The sequence below is a fragment of the Chlamydotis macqueenii genome, chromosome 16 (genome assembly GCF_036417535.1).
Source record: "Chlamydotis macqueenii isolate bChlMac1 chromosome 16, bChlMac1.mat, whole genome shotgun sequence".
NCBI classification, from domain to species: domain Eukaryota; kingdom Metazoa; phylum Chordata; class Aves; order Otidiformes; family Otididae; genus Chlamydotis; species Chlamydotis macqueenii.
Genome location: NC_141571.1, coordinates 12,772,696 through 12,795,596, shown reverse-complemented (window position 1 = coordinate 12,795,596; position 22,901 = coordinate 12,772,696). Strand labels below are relative to the sequence as shown.

General features: G+C 44.0%; 1 protein-coding gene across 1 annotated transcript in view; it reads right to left on the bottom strand.

Moving 5' to 3' along the window:
- The window catches only part of CDH4 (cadherin 4), a 445,447-nt gene that overhangs the window by 81,298 nt on the left and 341,248 nt on the right, over positions 1–22,901 (bottom strand). The window contains exons 5-6 of the mRNA XM_086760833.1: positions 18,241–18,396; positions 9,647–9,791 (exon numbers count right to left, since the gene is read on the bottom strand). Of these exons, the coding sequence (XP_086616959.1) occupies positions 9,647–9,791; positions 18,241–18,396 (301 nt within the window). The remainder of the gene's footprint in view (positions 1–9,646; positions 9,792–18,240; positions 18,397–22,901) is intronic.

Here is a 22,901-nt window from a genome sequence, read left to right as displayed (position 1 = left end):
TGCTGAGGGTACACCTCACAGGGGATCTGCTACACCCACCAGCCATGTCCTGCTCAGTTTTCTGTCCATTTAATCTGTCATTAAGCAGACATATCCTCTAGATACCTGTGTGCTGCCGTGAATGACATAAATGTAAATCTGTGCACAAGAATACTCATCAGAGCAATGTGGATATACGCTGACACAGTGTCTAACGTCTTCTGGGTGCTATCTGAAGTCTTTCTCTGCACTAAGATGGTTGGTGATTACTTACCTGCTACAAAAGTAAATAAAGTCATATTTCTATGTCTTATGCATGGGGATGTATCTTCAGACACTTTATACTAAAATAAAGGAAATACATCCCCATATTCAGCCCTTATTACCGTATGAATTAGGCAAATATACAGTGGCAGACCGCACAGTTCTTAAACGCTTGAGGACTGAAGCTGGTATTGAAAAGGTTTAAGTGAGAAAGTACAGACTGTCCAACCTGGCCTGCGGGACTTGTGTATGGGTTTTGTGGAAATCAAAGTACTAACCACACCATCTTTAAATCCCTGTACGCTGCCCAAGCAGAGACTGTTCAGTTATTACAGACCAGAAACACTGGGAAAGCTCTTCCAAGTCCTGCTCAAGCCCCCCATGCCGTACTCTCCCATTTTCGGGTCAGACCCCGCCAGTGGTGATAGAGCTACAAGAGAGGTGTATAAATGGGGCAAGAGGGACTTTATGCTTTCAGTGTGGGACAGAAGCAGTAGCTTTATTATTCTGCTTTGAAGAAAGCCCACTAACAAGATTAAATGAGTGCATGAAGTGCCGAAACGCAGGGATCTGCCCCAGTCTGCGCAGTGCATCACATAACGAATAGCCAGTCCAGACGGTGTTTGATCTAATTGCGTCAGACTACACACCTGGCCTACTAACTCAGGTAGATAACCTGTTGAAAGACAAACATTTCTCATCAAATCAGGGACATGTTACGTTAAATAAAACACCTAACCTAGTACATCATGTCAACATTAAATCAAATTTGTTGCGTGTTGAACAGCTCTTCCAAGAAGCAGATTGAATTATCATGCACAGCTAGTGATGACAAGATTACTGCGCATTAACTTTCATTAACTAATGTGCCAAGTTCATACATCACCTGAGTTAAAATTGATGTACGGCACGACGAAGGAGATCTATCAATAAAAGGCAAGACCCCAAGAATCTGCAACTTCACAATGCATTCTCTTTTATTTCCCAGAGACTGCAATCTCCTAGATGTTATTTTGTCAAATTAGGTACTTTTGTTTCAATCTAAGAATGGACAAGACACACGAGAGAGATGCTTGAAAGCCCCTCTTACGGAAAATACTCCCATTAGATTAATTAAGCTTTGTACAGGATAGGCAAAATAAAACCTTACAGAATCTGGGAGGACAGAAGCAAAGGAAGATAATTTTTACCTGTATAGTCAGTTTTGTTTATCAATTTTGAAATTAATTGCATCCGCTTGGAAAAGACTGCAAAAAGATTTTGTTAGGTTCACCATATCTCATTCGATCTGTACACGTTGAGTGAAAAAAGAGGCAAAACAAGAAAGATAGTGGCCCTGTGTATGTATAAGCAGATAAGCACACAGCTGTAAACAAATGTTTCCCCGGAATCACTCTGAAATCTGAGAATCAGCTCAATTCTTTCGAGCTCAGATGTCCCAAAGCACGCCAAGGACTGCTAATTCACCTCACGTTGTCTGCAATCTCGGCTCTCCCATCTACGCAACTTCATTTCTCCGTAAAGACTGAGCTTTCACGGCTTTAAGGCATACAAACAATATCTTAGCACAGTTGTGCTCCCAAAGTCTTTGTTACAATAGCTTTATAATTACCATTTTTCTAAGCTGCTTTGATATCCATTAGTTAGATTTAATGCATGTTAAAAGAAGGAGCTAATGGGCACTTATCAGGAATCCCAATAAGATAAAAAACCCTTTACTTTGCCCTTTCTACCACATATCACTATAAAAATAGACAATCCTCTCCCTCTACTCATGTGATATAAAGAGAAAAAGCTAAAACTTCATCCAGTTTTTACTGATAACGCTGATTCTCCATTCAGCTTTATCTTACAGTTTATGTTTTTTAATGGCTGGTAAATGGCTGCAGAATCATTAAAGGTTGGTTAACCTTCTCAGTCTAATTTTGACCTACAAGATACTTAATTTAATCATTTCCCCATAGAAAAGGATTGAATCATTATGTGCAGACATGTGGTGATGGCCGTATTACATTAGATCTTCATTAACCCAAGTTAATAATGGCTTTGTACTAATGGAAACCTCCCCTTCCTCCTATTTTTTTTGTTTTTTTTCCAAATTGAAAAACTCACTTAGTGAACACTATGCATCCTATGCTAGATAGAGAGAAGACAGTAATTGTTGATGGGAAGATTAAATACCAAAAAGCAGCGTAAAACTTACATTTCCTTAAAATAAAATTTTCAATCCAGAAGAGTTTCCTGGTATTAGTTTTCTTGCCCGTAGAGGATGGAAATCTCATGCCCCTATTCACAACAGGAACACTTCACCCTTTAAGTGATTTCATTCATTACAACAAGGTCTCAGGAACTCAAAGCACGCTAGAAAAGCAAAGATGTCAAAACCAAGCAACAATTTAACTGCATTCTACATGCTTTAGATAGAAAACTAAATAGAAACCAGCACTTTCCTTCTGAATGATATTCCTTCAGTCACAACTGATATCTACCGTCATTCCCTTTCACCATTATTTTTGTAATCATTGGCAAATTTTGACCTTTCAAGCAGCTAACCTAATTCACAAAGGATGCCACTTCCTAATTAGCAGAGAGATTAGATTCTCAGCCCCAAACGAGGCAAGAGCCAACCTAATGAAAGCAAGTGGGTCTGGAGAGATGACCAAGCATGCTGTCACGTGGAACTGAAACACCACCTTCTTATTGTGAAAAATGAAGTAAATATTTCCAGAGAGAACATGAACAGATGCACTGACTGCAGCATACATGTGGGCACAGCCAGATCTGAAGATAACTCCTGTACAGGAAAAAGTGCGACTTAGGAGAAGATATCCTGAACACCACCACCAAACCGTGCTTAGAAGTGTGGCTAGGACTCATTTTAGCTGGAGGCACAAGCAACTAGCGACATCATGGGGACTGGGCTGCCAGAAGCTGAGACTTCACGATTGGATTCCAAGGCTGGAATCCAGTCCTTCAACCCTTGAATTCTGGCAATATAATATAGAATAATACAATGTAATATAATACATTATATAAAACAAATATTATAATATAATGCTAGTATATTATTTGTAACTGGTTTAAAGGAGAATTAGTGGATTATTGCAGTGTTGTAATTCCCTTCTTCAGTGGTCTCAGAACATGATTTCCACATTTTTTTCTTTATATCATCCTGGCCATTTTTCCAGAGGAAAACCATCAGCCTGGGGATTTGCATTTTTTCTCACCTACAGTCCTATAATTCACTTCCTTGCTCTTGGGACTGGATGCTTCTGAAAAGGAAATTAAGAGCATAGGTTTCATAACCACTCACCTCGAAACAAAATGGAAAGCACTACCACATCTATCTGCCGAAAAACAATTTCTTAAAATTGTGCTTGGCCGAGCAAAAGAACTTAAAAAAGAATATTGTGTATCCTAAGTTTGTCTGTAATGTGTGAGAGAATTGAGTCAGGCTGGACAAAGCCATTTTTAACAGCACATAAAGTGCAAAGCCAAGAGTAGCACCTACCCAAGCTGCAGAAGATGGCACTGCATTGATGCATGTATGTATGATGCTTATGAGGAGCTCAGAAGCAATGCACCCAACATGTGAAGAGCTCTGGGACGACTGGGAGAATCTGCTGAGACCCACGCTGGCTCTTGAAGATTTTACCTTTCCGTGATCTCTCTGAAATACATGGCATTTGCATTATTTCTAGCTTCGAGTGCTACCAGTGGCAACGGGCAGCTGGCGCGCACACTGGCCTCCCCGGGCCACGTCGCCGCCTGCGGCCGAGTCAGCCTGGGTCCCCAAACCTACCCAGGTGCTCTGTTGAATTAGGACGTTCCTAAATAAAGAGTACTAAAATCAGTCTCCCTCCAAGGTGGTAAAATAATATCAAACATCCTAATTATAAGCAGCACTATGCGTTTTTGGAATGGTTCGTAGTGGAAAAAAGAGTTTTCACTTGGTGTCCCATTCCTTTTAAAAAGTGAAGCATCCTCTCTTCAGATCTCAGGTGTCGCTGCTTTCGTTTCCTCCCCTGCCACCCAGAGACACCCGCCCTGTTCCTTCACTGAAAGAACAACCTGCAGGACACCACCCATCTCTTTATGAGCTCTACTGTCAGGATGGAGAAGAGGAAGGAGCCAGAAATGCAGAATCCAAATTCTCCAGGTGAATATATATACACACACACACAAATGCAACTACATGCCTTAAAAGATTAATTTCACAAGCCTTAAATTGCAGTTTAATTTCAAAACTAATTCAGCCTCATAATTGGCTTTCCGTTCAAATCACTGAGGCTAAAGATTTAAATTCTTAATATTCAGATGACTTTCAAGTTTCTGGCCCCATCTGTGCATTAGTCCATGGTGTTAATCTCTGAGGGAATCTCTGCTGGCACAGAAATAAAATAAACAAACTGGGACACTAGTAGAATAATCGGCTTTTTAAATCCTTAGTTTTTTATATACTGCTTATTTTTATGAGATTCCTTGTACTCAATTTGCCACATCTAGACTTGGCTCCAAGCGATTTCATTTTTCACATGGCACGCTATCAACAATTATTGTATCAGAGTTCCATGAAATCAGGAGGAGATGGGGAAATTTTAAATTACATTTCTCATGTAAGAAATACTAAATATTCCTTTATTTTGGAGGAGTGTCCATACTTCGCACTCTTTCACACCACTCCCAAGAAGGGTGGCAGGAGTAAACTACCCTACCCAACCCCACGAGAAAGAAGGAGCTGGATGAAACTCCAGTCTGAAAGAAGACACTTGGACTTTTGCTATTGACTTGAAAGGGACCAAGATGTATCTAGAGAGTTAGTGAAGTGGAAAGGATGAATGAGAATGGAAAAGGCCAGTCTGACAGGAACAAATTGTTTTGGAAAGATGTGTTAATTTTTGACAATCTTTCAGTTAAAACAAAATAGATACAACCTAGAGCAAAGCACTCGAGTCACTGCGGAGCATTTCACGTTGACCTTTTCAGAACTGAACACTTCAGTTAAGTAAGACATCCACCGCCTACCGTAAGGTACATTTTGTGGTGGTTATATCAAAACTAAGCTTCTGCAGTGACCAAAATAATCTTTCTCCATCACATTTTGGTTCTGTGATTAAATTCCCTTTTTTCTTTCACATTTAAGCATCTTAATTCTATCTTATCGAACAATTTTTTTTTTGTGGAAACTGTAGAACTTCTTTTGAAACAGCACTCCCCAAGGACACCCCGGGATGCTGCACGCCTCGCGGGACAAGGGCAGGATGGTAACTGGTGCAGTAACTGGGGAAAAGCCCACCCCAAACCCCAGCTCCTTTCTGCCGTGGGGCGGTGGAGCCGGCACGCTGCGGCTCGCAGATGCGGGCTCTGAAAGGGCAGCAGAACCCTTGCAGGGCAGGCGGCAGCGGGCAGTGAAGCTGTGCAACCCGTCCCGCTTTACCGGTGCTTGAAAGGCAACTCCCGCAGCTCTGGGAGAACTTTGCTGATTAAGGCTGCCAGAGGGACCAGGGGAATTTCAGCTCGAGCTTGCAGCTGCATTTTTTAAACTTGGCTGTGTTCTTCATATAGAGGCAAAGTTCAAAGAGGCAGAACATCGTTCAATACGAGTAAAACATGGTCTTCTAAGATCCACTTTCAAACAGTGGCATGTTAAATCAAAACAGCTCGTGGAGGGGGAGAGAAAGGAAGAAAGATGGAACAGAAAATCCTGCGTCACTAGTCCTGTTCTGCATTTTCGGAATGGCCTATATTTACACGTTTAAATTGTCCAGTTGCATGACCTTAGGCAAGTTAAACTAAAAATGCTTTAAAATGTTTTCCAGAGAGCATCAGAAAAGGAAAAAGAAATGGAATTCAGTTTAAGAGCCAGCACACCTTTGAGGACGTGAAGGGGCCAGGCTGTGACACATGTGCTCACACTACAGAGGACTTTACTCCACAGGAACAAGCTCCTGATTTCAAGAACACTACGCTGCAGTGTGAGACACTATTCCAATTAAGTTATTATAATCTTAACCAGCAACAACAACCTATTATAATTAATAATACTTGACGATTTCTTTCTATTCCTGTCAAGGGTTGCTGCAAGGTGACTTGCAGGCTGCAGCGAGCAGGCTCCTCGGAAAACCCGGCAGCCTGAGTGCTCTGCCGTCTGGGAAGTCCCTTCACTTAAACCCCATCAGACTGTCTCTAATGAGTCTCTTCACGTTCCTGCCAGTTCTTCCAGCTCTTGGACAATCCCGTTTGGAGGATATTTGTATTTTAGGGTAAAGGAAACTTGCTTCTTCTGTGGGAGGCTAAGTGCCTGGCAGTATCACATCGTGCTGCAGGCTGGAGTATGCATCCTTCCTGCATTCCCATTTTCTTGGTTCACTCTACCTCCTTTAGGCTCATTCATGGCAGAGTCAGTACGTCACGTCTTACTTGGCCACCCTCCATCCCCTGCCACGGCCAGGCACAATTTGCAGCTGTCCTACAGGGTCAGAGATGAGCCATGGCACTCTCTTCCAGCTGCCTGCATCCCGGCACGAAGGGTGGACCACACTGTGCTCTGAGACGTGGCATCCTCCCAAGGCACAGCCCTGCCCGCAGCCTGGACGCATTTGTGTTGCCCCGCACCCCGGGGTGTGCTGCGTCAGCGCCGCAGAGCCCTTTCCGGTTCACTGGGAATGGGATCCGCTCTACCGATCCTCCTAAAGCCTTACAGGAGCGTTCCCTGCAGCTCAAGGTCACCGTGCCCTGCTCAGCCCGTGCTCAACAGCGTATTTTTGACGGTCGTGCTCTGCAAAATTTCCATGGGTAGAGCTTTAGCTCCATATGTCCCTTTTTTCTTTGTTTTGTTTTTTTTTTCTTTTTTTTTTTTTTTAAATCTGGGCAAAATTCCTACTGACAGTCATTGGCTGCTCATACTAGGTGCCCTCACAGTCAGGATTTATCTGGGATGCTCTAATACTCCAGTTACTTTTCTCATAAGAGGTGCGCAGAATTATTAAGAACATTGCAGATACTGTGCTAATTGAGTAATACTGCATTTTTAATGGCAGCCATTATAAATGGGCATATGGAAGATGTGAGAAATAACAATTGCACAGGATATCCAGGGAAGCATTTTCAGTCCTCAGGCAGAGTTCAAACAGCAACAAACAGCAACCCCAACTCCTGTAACATATAGTAAGATTTCCTAGTTTGCTTGAAGCAAACCTGTACTTCATACATGGATATAAACACATATGCATATATATATTTAGAGAGGCATATACATATAAAATTTACTGTTGAATCAATACTGACCTCTAAGAACCCGAAAGGTCTTTCATTTGTCAACCATTGCCACAAATGTAATGAATTCTGCCCATTTATTTTTTCTCCTCAAAAGGCTGGTGTGGTGCCTCCTTAGTTATTGTAATAGCCTGAAGCGTCTTGAACTATAAAAAGTTTCTAAATCTCTGCAAAATCTACATTTTGCTAAATACATTGTCTAGACTTCTCTCTGCAGAAAACAGGGAAACAGAACCTGAAGCCAAAGGAGGAGCACACAGACATCCACAGCAACTCTGTGACGTCTCTATCACTTTCCCAAAGACACAACATCATGTTTATTGCCAAGAACACGGAATAAGGGCCTCAGATACCCAAATTCCCAGGAGGTTTTACAAAAGCAAAGAACAGAAATTCCATACTAATATAAACCTTTAAAAGAATACTGATTAAATACGAAAAGGGGGGAAAAAAGTCCCAAATACATCAAAGACAAATGTAATTGCTTTTGAACAAAACCAGATTGCTTTCTACCTACTTGCCTTAAAGGCAAGCACTCCAACCTGGGATACAGAATACAAAAAAATCACTGGTAGCAGCAGAGGTACAAGTATTTTGTAGGCAAAGTTATCCTATCCTGATTTAATAGCTCAAAGGCTTATCTGGATTTCAGACAAGAAGAGGATGCAATTTACTGCTTCTTTCACATAAAGGAGCAGAGCTAGTTAAAACATGCGGGAACACTTTGAATATTGATCTGTCCTCAAATAAGATGTAAGAAATTTGATCTGCTGTGCAAATGTTGTATCAATCGTCAAACCCTGATATGCCCCAAAGTGGCCTTCAAATGAAAGCCAGAAAATCCTCTGGGAAGATGTCATTTGAGCCATCAGCTCAGGGACTTCTCGTGTCACCTCTGCCGAGGCAGGTGTGTCACCACCCAAAGCATGTCAGGAACAGAGCTGTACCTATTCCTTCCTCAAAAATAATGTCACGTTCTTCCCCACTACATGTCACCACAGCAGCCCATTTCTCACAATGCCGAAAGACAATCAATCACGGCTGCGAATCACCTTGTTAAAAATAGTGGCCACCGGAGACGTTCCTATGACACCCCAGGCGGCAGAGAAGCCGTGATAGATGTTTGCTGACACAAAACAAAGTCACGCGGTATTTAACCCCCTTAGCTGGCTAACAACCGAGGATAAAAGTTGTCTTGGAAAATCTCCCTCTGATTTCAGGAGACTTACAAATGTAGTGGGGACAGTATTCACAGTATAATCTCTGTTTAAAGAACGAATACATGAATATCAGTCATGCTCAGCAATAAGCTAAACCAGCCCTGCTGCCACATTGGAATCTGCAGGGTTACACCGCACTTAAATAACAAACCAACAATACAGCTGAAAATAAAACATTAAGGACCCTTCTAACTGTATTTTTCCAAGCATATAAACATGTTCATGTAAAAATCTTCACTTGTGTTCCACGTACAGCTTACACCCTCACTAATTTTCCAGCCATAAATTTTCTGAAATTCCGCTTTGGGTTTTTCCCCATCCCGCTCTCTGTAAGAAAAGTCCACAGGGACGGAGGATGAGTGAGCAATTTCTGTGGGATATTCCCACTTCATTGTGCTTGCACTGGGCACCAAATAAGAAAGTATTTTCCTCACACTTTGGGACACAGACCTATGTGGAGTCTGACTGGGTGCCAGATATTGAGTTTGCAAATGACTGGGTTAAACAGCAAGAAGGAAGATACCGAGCATTTCAGGCACAGGGTCAGTGAAACGCCCCTGCCAGGCTGGCTTTCAGTACTCTGTAGAGTTAGAACAACAGTCCTGTACACGTGTAACGAGCATATGAGAACGGCAATACAGAGAATTACTCTACAAAACCACTACGTTTGCAAATTCCACATCTAGGAAGGGACCACCAGGATCCAGGTTCCCCCTAACCCAAGTCTGCACTTTCTCTGCAGAGAAAGAGACACCAGCTAGAACTTTCTCATCTCCATAAGTCTCCACAAAGAGCCAGCAACAACAAACCTCTCCTACGTTCCCTCTATTTCAAGAGGAAGCCAAACCACCATGTCAGATTAATGTTTGAAAGCTGGTGATAACTTTAAGACTTTTTTTCAACTGTACCTGGTTTAGAGCCTTCATCAACAGAGCCATTATAGACTTGGTTTATAAACTCCGGTCTGTTGTCATTCATATCAATCACATAGATGTAAAGGTCAATAGGATTCTCCACCTTGTTTCCATTCATATCCACCGCATGAGCCCGGAGCTGGGAATAAGCACAATGAAAGCACAATATCAGCAATTGGATTTGTTGCAGAATGAGAGACCATGTTTTGTAGGAATTGACTTCACCTCATAAATACTTTCTCAAAATTGAGCTGAGCTGGTATCCAATTCCAATCAAAAGCAGCAAGATGGTTTCCATCTAGACTCCACATACAGACAGTTTTTCAAGGCTTAACATAATAATGAAATAATATTTTAAAATAGCAATTGTCAGTGGAAACACTTTAACTCTGGTGTAGTGATGCTATCTCCTTCACTGCTAATAGACCACTACATCTTAATTTTTAAGTCATGATGAAGCTTGTCTGACAATCTGAAAAGCAAATTTTCCTCAGTTCCAAACACAGCAAGGAAATGAGTTTGACTTGAGAGGTTTCTTACGGGAACCTGCAGCCTTTATACCCACAAGAACAGGGATTAATAAGTGAAGAGAGTTCAGAATGGCATCAGTATTGTTTATTCTTTGTTTAATCACGGTCTCCAGGAACAGAAACAGCTACCGACCCCATTGCTCTACGCACCGAAAGACATAAAAGAAGTCCCTTTCCCTTCAGATGACAGGAGCCCTGGTGGCACTAAGAATGAAATATTTTTCTCAGGCTTAACTCAGATACCCAGTGATGACGCATTACAATAAACAGAGCCACAGTGTTAAGTCCTCAGTTAAACTGGAACTGCGGCTTTATCTTATTAGCAATAACCATCAGTAATAATGCTCGAAAACAAGAGCATCTGTTTTCTGAACAAAAGGGACAGATACAGCATGTCAAAATGAGTAATTAATAAAACAAAGCAATCAACAATAGTCTGGAACAATCAGTAGTCAGGTGAAAAAAATGGATAGCTTTCTCATTAAAGGGAACAGATGGCTACTCTAAACGGTGTGTGTGCTGAACGGAGCTGCTGATGTTGGCCTGGGGGGAAAAAAAAAAAAAAGACACGCGAGAAAAGGGCTGCACGGCCCCTGACGATGGCTGGGCAGCGGAGAGGCATCGCCTGGGTGCGGACATTGCAGATTTTGTCACCCTTCCTCACTTCAGCACCAGTGAGCACCACTGAACCTCCACACCGCCACGAAATCTGGGGACAGCGTTCAGGTCGTCTGTGAGACACCCAGCAAGGCTGGCGGGATGAAGAACGAAGGCTTCAGGGGATGTCAGCCTGGTGCAAGGGCTGGCTGGAAGAGCTGGGCTGAGAGACAGGACCTCCCCACCGCCCCGCGGGGAGCTTTTTTTTTTAAGATACAAGCCCTGTGAGCATGCCGACACGCACCAGCCCATGCCTTCAGAGGGACTGAGGCCTCTGGTCCCTCCTGGCAGCTCCCCGGGCCATGGGGCTGCTGCCGGGAGTCGGAGCTCCTGTGCCAAGGAGGTCTCCAGCTCCTCTGATGCGTGACAAATAAATGTGCTAATTGCATTAGCACTGGTTTCCGTCTTTCGCTCTCGCTGTGCTGTGATTGATGTAACTTTCTCCTTCATGTATGGTGTTCAGAAGTCCAGAGCTTAACAAAAGAATCTGCACGCTATTAGGATGGGCTGGATTAACATTTAATCAAGCAAAGAGAACAAACTGCCATGTGAAATGAGCTGGGAGAAAAACATTTTTTTTTTTTAACGGAAGTTAAGCAGCACTTTTTCTTTAAAGACTGAAGAAGTTTGGCTTCATTTTCAATACAAGATGTACCATTTGTATTTCACGACTTGTAATGCTCTTAATATCTGCATTCCTTGCCTGCATACAAACTGCTCTGCCTCCCACCTGTTGAGCCATCCTTCATCCCGTTAGATGTAGTAATTCAATAACTTTACCAGTCAGAGGTCAGACTGCCTTTGAAAAAAAGTAATTCGGAGCTAAAATTAAAGTTATTATCTTCAAACCGAGGCAGCACCGGGCTCTCTCTTGCCGCACTTCCAGCAGCGGAAATGGTTCCATTCAGAGATAAAGCAGAGAGCAAAGCTGGTATCTCACCCCTCAGATCTGACTCTCTCCCTGCAAATTTTTAATTATATTTGACAGCTTTTGTTTGAAATCTCCAGAAGTAAGGGATTTCTCAGCAATGCGTGTCTATCTGCTTGTTGCCCTCACTAAGCACATGTATCCACAAACGCGTTACTGCCTGCACTCAAGGAAAAAAAGATTCAATAAGCCTGACTGCAGGCACCTCACTGTGACATGCACCAGTGCCACCTCTGCCCCGAGCCCAGCACCAGTCCCCGGGCTGAGTTACGGGAGGGAGGACGGTGCCTGGGGACATAGGCACTGGCACCCTGACGGCTTTTGGGCAACTGGGAGGATGGTACCCGTTCCCCAGACCCGGCACCTTTATGCCCCGGATTGTGCCGGTATCCGGGTGTCTGTAGCTGCTGCTCTTTGCTGTCCAGCGCAGTTGTTACCGCTGCCATTTCTGCGCACGCCCCTTCTCTCTCCTGCTCCTTTTTCGCCTGACTCCAATGAACTTTCCCTCTTGTAATTGCTTGTCTGAATTTTCTCTATTCGTATTCTTTGGACAATTCCCATGTGCTAACGCCTCCGTATCCTTCCACACTGCGCGGCTCCCCTGAGGTCAGTGCCAACCGCAGCGGAGGCAGGAGAGAGGCTTGAGCCAGAGGGCTGAATCTCAACTCAGCTCAACGGGAGCTCTTCCTCATTAGAGACCATTCCTCGTTAGAGACCATTCCTCGTTAGAGACCATTCCCAGCGGAGAGAGCAAAGGAAGGAGGGACTCCAGTGGGGCAATCTGTCTACTGGGAAACTACTTGTATCTCCAAGGCAGATCAGATACCACATTTCTCTTCCTTAATTCGTCTTCTCCCTTGTTCTCCTGCCCTACTAAAGAGTATTAATGAGGCATCCTTCAGCTGGACAACACGCTTTGTTCTGGAGTCGTTCTCCAGATGTCGAGACAGGGCTCATTTGTGCGAGGCACGGTTTGAGTCTAGTGTGGTGCCATCTGCTCCCACCTGTGACCATGCGGGTGTTCTGGTGACAGAATGATGGATGGGATGAAAAGCCGATGTGTGCGAGTGCTTTGTGGCGCTGGGCAAGGCACAAAAGGTGATGGCTGTGCTTCGTCAGACAAATACGTCATTTAGAGCTGGAGAAACCACCAGAGCAAAGACCAGTGAGCACAACCTGGGCCACAGGACACATGCCAGACACACGTCATGCACGAGTATTCAGAGGGAAGCTGGTGGCTAGCTGGAGACACAGTTAAGAAACATTTATAAAGTTAGTTTGAAATATCTGAAACATTGTCCCCAAGAGGGAGAACATGACAGGAGCAGAGAAGGAATAAATAATATCAAATGAAATACCTTGCAGAGGATTCTGAAAAGTTAATACAGGTAACAGGCTAATCTCTAGCTGGCGTACCGCTCCGCTGTATGCCAGCCAAGGAGCTGGCTCAATAGTCTCTAACGAATATTGTTTAGAAGTACGACAATCATTGCTATCATATTCAGCAGCAGCTACCACAGGTCTCTGAGGTTTTTCTACTGACAGCTTCCTGTGTAAATGTAGCTGCTGGCATACAAATGATTCAGTACCACGATTATTGATTACACTGGAGGCTGGTGGTATCTGCAGGTAGTTAGTCAAAGTCAACACAGTGAATTGTGTTAAATACGAATATTACTTATGCACTAATACCACTAATACAAATACACATTATCAATCAGTGACAGAGCCTTTGAGCAATAAGCATACAATGTCACGCCTAATTTGTATGCTCTTAATTGTGATTAAAAGTTCAAATTAGAGTACTGTGACGCAAATGGCTAGCATTACTCACTAGAATTTGGTTCACAATACTGGAATTATCTCCTGTATTCCTTGATGTCCAGTAAACTTTTCTGTTTCTTTGCACTTCAACTAACTCCTCCTCAACTATAACCCACCTGCTCCAGCCCTTTCTGAGACAGCATTTCATCAGCCTGATGCTGAAGGCACACACGTATCTGGGACTGGATTAGGCCTTGCTTCAAAGCTTCCCCATAATGCACATTATCTGAGCATCATAAGCAATGACTACTTACTGACACGTTTGTGTTGATGTCTTCTGAAAACAGAGCTTGAAAAATGCCTTGGAAAACTAACCTGTCAATTTACCATCCCTTGTACTTGCAAGGCTTAACTGTGGCTTGATAGGAAATTGGTGTCTGGATCAGAAAAGACATTCAGAGTCACTAATTCTGTCAGCTGTACAAACGGGACTTGGGGAACACGGTTAAACAAGACCAAGAGAACTCACGCATATTAAATATTACTACCTGCTGAAACTCATTTGGCACGCAACAAACATGAAGGGCTGACGAGAAGGGGAGATGCCACCACACACGCCTGTCGCAGTGCGATGGCAGCAAGATGGAGGAGGCGAGCTCGTGCTGGCGCTGGGAGCGTGCCCCACGGCTGCGGCCCCAGATGTGGACACTAAGGATGCTGGAGCAGCTCCGGCAGCATCACTCAGCGCAACACGTGCGTTTCTGCATCGCCACGCGGCGTTGGTTAAGTGGCCGCAAAGCCCTTCTCATTTTTTTCTGCTCATATTTGCAGCTGACTCGGCGTCTGGGATGTCTGCAAGGTCCCTGGAGAGCGTGTACTCTGCAGCGCAGACGAGAAAACAGATGAGGCCAAAATACAGCTTACTACCACTCCAGTTGTGCTGGGGGGTTAACGCAGGAATGCCAGCACACGCTGCGGCGGGGCAGACGCTGCGGGTCCCAGCGGCACATACCTCGGCCTTGGAAACATCCTCCCTGAACGTTCATAAATGATCTTGAAAACAGGGGAAGTTCTGCTGCAGAACTCCCCATCTAATTAGAAAAAATCTGTTTCACCTTAGGGAAAAAGGTAGGTTTCATCAGACAAACGGCTTGCTAAATGCAGGGAGAGGTAAAACACTAGTATGTTAAAAATGGTAGTCCTGAAGCAATGCAGAAAATTATGCATAAGAGAATATGTGTTGAAAATGTGGGAGTTAATGAAACAGAACTCTTCATATGTAGCCTCGCAAACACTTGCAAATTATATTTTTTTTTTATAATTAGCTTTTAGATTACCTGGGAATGAAAGTAGCAAGGACAACACTCGACAGTGACAGAGATGCTGAGCAGACTTGTTTCTGTTCAGGATTGCAGAAAACCTGCAGCTGTATGAACGCACCCACCTTCAGCTGGAGCAGCAAGCCTGCGTCGGACGAGAAGTTCACATCCTACCGGGTAACAAAGCCCAGAGACCGAGGGCAGTGCCCTGCAGCTCCGCTGACATCCTCTACACCAGCTGAGGAGTTAAGCTACTAATCTGAGCTAAAGAAAACTCTACAGCAGACGTCAAACTGGTTTAAAGATGGCCAAGCTCTACAGCTCTGATCCAAGCCTGCACCTCAGTCACAGCTTTTCCAGTACTCGGTATAAGCCTGGCTCCAGATCTGCCTTTCCTTTCAATTACAGCCTCAGCTATACGAAGTGGCATAAATTCACTGACTTCTCTGAAACTTGCAAACAGCCCAGACTTTGGATGGTATCTTTTTCTGGAAGCTGGCATAATTTTTTCCAGTTTCTAGGATTGTCCATTCCTACTGTAAGCTTCTGCACCGCTGTGTGGGTAAGTTTGGTAAACGGTATATTTATAAATGCTCCGTAAAGGGTTATTAAATGAACAATTGATGGTCCAATAAATCATCAATCCCTTGCTATTGAGGATGAAGGATCTAAACCTTGTTTACAGGCATGACTTAAAATGTTCTCCATCACCTTCTACTGCTCTGCTAACAAAGGTTTTCTGTCACTCACTACTCCTGCCTGTGAGGTCTCACAGCACACTTACCAGTTATTCACTCCCTATAAACCACATCTTCCTGTCACCCTCAGGGTGTGAATATGCTCATTTACATGTGGGTGTCACCAGTTCAAGGTTTCTATACGGAGCAGAAAAGGCTGGAAATCCTGCTGTGCGTACAACGCAGACCCATTCAGTCCCCTTTGCCAAGGCGAGAATTCTGCTTACTGAATTAACTGTTTTTGACTGAGAACCTCTGATCGTAGACATCACAGTGGCTCCATCAAAAGTGTTAACTTGTGTGCTGTATTATTGACTACACTGTGATAATAACCTGGCACTGCTGAGGCAATATCAATAACGCAGAGATGACACACACTGTATTTCAAATACTCCTTTTCAAAACAATCTCTCTTCATATTTTCCTAGGCACAGCAAACAAAATAATTGTTCTTGTTCACAGAGGATAAAATAACTTTCCTTTAGATCTTCTTTTTTTCCCAGGGGAAATCTCTTTTTCCACCCAACTGAAGAGGTAATCTATTTTCTTTATCCTTCCACCTCAGTCCAGAAGCTGTGTCAACATGGTTAACTGGATACCTGATACAACTGACAGAACGCATCTCCGACGGCACAGTCAGGAATACGGTGTCGGTGGAAGTGACCCATACCATCTCACTGACATTACAGCATCTCTACGAACAGCTGTTATGATGCCGATAGATGTGGCCAATGCCGATACAGAGCAACCCATGGAACAGCCTTTCACAACCACTCCAGCAGAGAACGTAAATGTAGACGCAGAAAGTGTTTGAGATTTTGCAGGGCTATCATGCAAGGTGCAACACATTTTTTTAGCAATCTGTGGACTCTATCTGCTGTACAATTACATTGTGCAATATAGGGGCTAGGATTTACATCAAAACATAATGGCCAATTACACTCTAAGTATTCTACAGGTAGAGCATTTTATGTACTAGGAGAGCATGAGGCACCATTTTTCAGTATAATTATCTTAATTAATTTCCTCATATTTAATATTCATCTAACTGCATATTTAAAAACCTATCTGACACACCCCCATCATACTGCCTGAACATCTCCTTGTGATTTAAAATGAAAAATGACTATATTAGTTATTGCATGTTTAGCTGCAGTAATGATTCTTAAATTAGTAATTTCCCAAGACATGCTAATGTAGCAATTGGTTTCTCATGGTTTTGGGGGGTTTGGTCCACACATAAATTTGCATGGATTTAATACGCAGCGTGAAGTTGAACCACTTTAAATAAATAACTCTGACTTTGTGTCCTAAAAGGACATCAGTTTAATGCTGCTTTGCATTGGTTTGGCTGATTTAGCAAGGTCAGGTTACACTAAAGGAAAGCAGAATCAAAGCCAGCATCCTAGAGACCGGTGACAAGTGGTGTTCCTCTGGGGTTGGTATTGGGCCCGGGCCTGTTCAACATTTCTGTTGGTGACATGGACAGTGGGATTGAGCACACCCTCAGCAAGTTTGCCGATTACATCAAGCTGTGTGGTGCCGTCAACACAGGATGCCATCCGGAGGGACCTTGACAGGCTGGAGAGGTGGGCCCTTGTGAACCTCATGAAGTTCAACAAGGCCAAGTGCAAGGTCCTGCACATGGGTTGCGGCAATCCCAGGCACAAACATGGGCTGGGTGAAGAATGGATTGAGTGCAGCCTTGAGGAGAAGAACTTGGGGGTGCTGGTTGATGAGAAGCTCAACACGACCCGACAATGTGTGCTTGCAGCCCAGAAAAACTACATCCTGGGCTGCATCAAAAGAAGCGTGGTCAGCAGATCAAGAGAGGTGATTCTGCCCCTCTACTCTGCTCTCACAAGACCCCACTTGGAGTACTGTATCCAGCTCTGGAGCCACCAGTGTAAGAAGAATGTCAACCTGCTGGAGCGAGTCCAGAGGAGGCCACAAAGATGAGTAGAGGGCCAGAGCACCTCTCCTGTGAGGACAGGCTGACAGAGTTGGGGCTGTTCAGCCTGGAGGAGGGGAGGCTCCAGGGAGACCTTTTAGCAGCCTTCCGGTACCTAAAGAGGGCCTACAGAAGAGCTGGACAGGGACTTTTGACAAGGGCCTATAGCGACAGGACAAGGGGTAATGGCTTTAAACTGGAAGAGGGCAGGTTTGGATTAGACATAAGGAAGAAATTCTTTACTGTGAGGGTGGAGAGGCACTGCAACAGGGTTCCCAGAGAAGCTGTGGATGCCCCATCCCTGGAAGCGTTCAAGGCCAGGTTGGATGGGGCTTTGAGCGACCTGGTCTTGTGGAAGGTGTCCCTGCTGATGTCAGGGGAGTTGGAATGACATGATCTTTAAGGTCCCTTCCAACCCAAACCATTCAATGAGTCTATGATGTCCACACACACACACAATTGCTCTGGCAGAGCGAGAGTGAAACTCACACTGTCAGTTAAACCCAGCCACCCCTGTACAATCAGCTTCTCGGGTCTCTGCTGACACAGAGAGCCAGTCCAAACTGTGAACTGCGCTCTGATTTTGAACAAAACCCCCTGGTCTTCTCAAAGCTGCATGTCCTTTCTTGAAGCCAGCAATTCTAGTCGTGTTTTGCTTTGAGCTTGTGAATCGAGATAAAACTCTAGATGTTTTATGCTTACGTGGTAGGAAGCTCTTTCTTCTCTGTCCATCGGGCGAGTCACATACATCCTGCCAGACACAGGGTCAATGCTGAAGACCTCCATCGGCGGCTGGTCAGCTCCCACTCCAGTGATGCTGTATCTGATATGGATCTCTTTGTCCTTATCGGAACGAATCTGGATGAAATAACAAAGACAGCAATTGCTAAGTTTTGGACAAAAGCCATATGGATGTTTAAAGAAATTTAAAGATCTGAGCCTGAAAGCTGCATAAATGTAATACTGCTGTCAATTTTGACAAGGGAGTTGTATGCCAAAGGTTTGGGGAAAAGCCAGGAAAAGTGTATTCCACATATTTTCAGCTATTTTTCTCCTCTTTTATTCATGACGATTCTCTAGGAATCATTGAAATTCTGACTTTTTGCCTTCGACGCCAAAGAATCTCTATGCACAAAAAATGTTGTTTACATGTTACTGAAACCCTTGGCTCCTTAAAGTGTCCAAATTCTTCAGCTATACCTGGAGACTCCCAGCCATTAATCACTTCTGAAAACGCTATCTGCAAGCTCCCACATCATGTTCCCAGTCCCTGTGACTGTGCACACAAATGATCCCATGAAATTCGAAGAACAGGGCTGCTTGCTCCCTTCCTCCACGCTGTTGGCTCAACATTGGCCAGGAATGTCCGGTGGGGTGTCACCATTTCATTTGACTGATTGTTGAGGAAAAGTATGTTTGGCACATTGCTTTTTAAAGCCCTTCCCTCCCATACCTGGAGAACAACACCACAAACTGAATACAACATGAGAAATCACATGAACCTTGGATGCAGAGCCAAGAAACTAAAAAGGAGAGGAGGTTAATGTGTTGTCCTAGCAACCCTGACTATCTCTTTAAACCCAAATTTAATTCTCTGATCAAATGCTGAAAGAAGTTCTTGCAACAGCATGACTATTCCTGAAAGAGAGTGCAAGGTACAAATAAATTACCACCCCCCGCACCATCACAAACTGTCTTGGCAGTGTAAAAGCGACGTGCATAAATTTTTCCCTAACAGGTCTATGAATACAACAAAGTAGTGGGAAGATAACAGAAATCTTGTAGCTGAGCACATGTTAGCATCTCTGCTACGGCAGCTGCGTGCTCGGAGGAGCCTGAGCGGGCTCACTGGGATGCAGGAGGCCTCTGCGCATCCATAAACAGCCCCAGTTTGGGGAGCAAAGGTCGCTTCCCAAAGGAAAAGGAGGCTTTGCTGGTCAGGGAAAGGAACTGGGATGGGGCCATGGGGCCGCTCTCACGCTCCTTCCACACGTGACCTACCGCTACTTCTTCCTCTCCTGACACGGGAGGCTGACAAGATGCTGAGCGTGTCGGTGCGGAAAAATATCAGATTCCCCGGCTCCAAGGATCTCCTTTGATACCTTTGTCCAGATCATTACCAAGTTTGTACACTGTTTCTTTGTACTGCCTCCACCAAACAGCCTGCTCCCGTTAACGGCTAATAATGTCAGTTATTGCTAGACACTGCCAGGATTGATTCGTGCTGCACCTTCACTTCTGGAGCTGAAGGTCAGGGAAGAGAGACAGTTTCATCTGTCTTTTCTCTCCAGGATTCACTGCTTGTTAGGCTATTAGGACCGAGGAAAACCGATTGGACTTACACTGGTATAATCACTTAAAAGAGGTACCGGGGACACTGTAACAGTGCCCTCATGCCGCACACAACGGGTTGTACAGGTTTTTGTGGGGCCAGTGCATATTTGTGATAGGGACCCAAGGAGACAGGCATGAATCCAATTTTCACTAGCAAATCTGTGGGTGAAAAAGAGTACATCAAAATCAAGCTCTGCTGGCACAACTGTGGTTTTAATGCCGGCAACCGACTCACTAGTTCAATAACTGAAGACCACAGTCCCCATTTTTAGAAAGTCAGCTTTCACTCTGCCAGGCGGAAAGGGCTGAGAATTGAATTTATGTGTATCCCAAAAGGGTAACGCGGGACGCACGGTTCCGCGTCTGTCTCCAAAGGACCTGTAATGTGTCAGGATAAAACCAGCCCTTCATCTTCAACAAAGTTTTTCCTTAACAAAGGTGAAAGGGAAAAAAACCCACCCAAACCCAAGGTATCTGCACTTTTCCTGCCTTTTTGCTCACTGAAGCACGGGAGCCGGGAGGGTGTCCCCAGCCCCAGCCTGGCTCAACTGTGGCTGTAACCTGAGTACTACAACCAACTGGCAAAGCACTTTCCCTTCAAGGAACGAAAATTTTAGCAATTTTAACCTGAATCATGGAAAAGGAGAGTCTGTTAGTTCTTCGCGGACATTTTTCTGCTCTATTTCCTGTTGCACATAGCACCCAGACCCCATTGTGATAGAAGCATTAGAAATGCACAGAGAGAGACAGAAACAGGGAAAAGGAGGCTGGATTTAAATATTCATCCCTAAAGGCACTATATTTTATTTTCAGGAAATGCAGATAAACAGACGCTCTCTAAGAAAGCGATGTAGGGTTTAATAAAGCGTATGCTATAGGATGTCCTTGCCGCACTTTTAATAGCATTAATAGGGTCTAAGCTGTCTGTAGGTAAATCATTGCAGATCTAGGAGATGAAACGGATCGTAAGACCCACACAACTTACCCTGTTACACTAAGAAAAATCCGTGAGCTAATTATACTGCATTGAGCAAACAAAGATGGGGAAATATGTTGCAAATATTCAGCAATGACTCATTATTTGTTGTTAATTGCCATCATACTACGATGGTTTGCCTGTCACCTGTACTTAATTACATTTCCAGTAAGAGTACAAGGATGTGAAGTGTTCAGAAAAAAAAAAATCACCTAAGAAGTAGCACTTGTCACAGAAAGTTGCAAAGACCACTGACAATGCAGCATAGTCTGCATTACTACCAGGGAGATATTCATCGCACAAAGGCACATGCTTTTTATATTGGAACATGTAATTTCAGCACTCTTAATGAGATTTTTAAAAAAATAAATTTTTTTTTACTTTTTTTTTTTTTACAGTAATCCTGTAACATTTTGACCAAAGGTTTCATTTGCATAATTCCCAGGGTGCAATTTAGTAAATCTTGTTGAGAAGTTAAGAACATTATCTGAATACAATGTAAGGTTTATTTCTTTTCTTGAAATCGTTCCTGGAGCAGTTTACAATAATAATAATAATAATGATGAAAAAACCTCTATCTCAAGGAACTCACTAGATCATAAGAAAAAATTACCAGTTGGGGGAATTTACTGGCTCAGGAGAGAGTTGCTTTTTCATTCATTTATGCCTGGGAAGTGAGGAGATGGTAACATATCCCCATGATGATCTTCTGACTGGAGAACTTAACCATGATTTTTTTTTCATTTATCTTTTCTTTTATAACGCAGTCAAGAGTTATGCAGGGTTCTGGATTACAGAGCAGATGGCAGAAGGACAGTTTTCCTGAGCTGCGTTTATACATTTTTTTACTTGGAGAACCCTCGGAGCTTCTCCAGCGCCAGGCACGGTACAACCCTGTGTATGATGACGTGAGCAAGACGAATGATGATGGCTGATGACTGTCATAAGAGGAATTTGCTTGTAAAGCAGCTTTTACTCTCAAAACCCTCTCAGAGATGGAGCTTACATTGGATTGTTACGTCGGTGAAGGAAAACACCCCAGACAGAAAGGCAATTTATGGTGGAAGATGTGATTCCCTGATCCTACCCTACCTCACGAACACAAGTGAAATTTTCCACGCAGGAATCCTGGGATGCTGAGTATCCTCACCTATGCTGACAGATACAAATGGACTGTCTGGGAGCTCTGGGATCAGCACTAAATCCACAGAGGGAACACGCAGTGGAGCCAGGCACCGAACTTGCATTGCCAGACCTCCGCTTGGCTATGGCAAGCGAGGACACAGCAGCCCCACACCCAACGGGAAAGCAGGGTGCTGCGGGGGGGTCCAGGCATGAAGCATTGATGCACCACCCCAAACGGAGCACAAGGCTTGCAGTCAACGTTTGCAATTCAGAACCAGACCACCAAGAGCCTGACTCAGCTCTCGTTTCTATAGAGTAATCCCGTGAACAGAAAAAATCAGCGCAATTTCACAGATGAGTATTTTCCACTGTGGGTTCTGATATAATAACTAAACGGTGTGAAAATTAACATTGCAACTCTTGAGATCATACAGGGCTAAGCCCTTCAGAGCTGGCTCTCTCCTGTGTAGCAATGGCACATTTAGAGGGGCTTGAAAAGCAGCCTGTGGCTGTGACACAGGACCGCATCCTGCTTTTACAGATCAAACCTCTGGGTTCATGCATCTCCATCAGGAGGAACTGGGTACCTAAACTGTTCCTGCAAGTTTTACTGATAAGCAAAATATCAACTGATGAGCTCCTCTGAGGTACCAGATTTTATCACTCTGTTTTGCTCCTGTTGATCCATATCCTTCTCGTGCTCTTAGCACTTCCATTTCTCACCATGGGCTTTCAAATTTACAAGCCCTCCCGTCCTAGCAGATGACAAGAAGAATCACAGATCCCTGTAACTCTCCCGTGCCAGGAGCAGAGGCAATGCAGACTGTGGAAGGCTGTCTGGTCAGTAGATTGGTGGACACCTGTGAGTCCATAAATCACCCAGTTTTTGGAGCACGACGTTGCTAGAAAATAGTGGCCCAATGGAGAT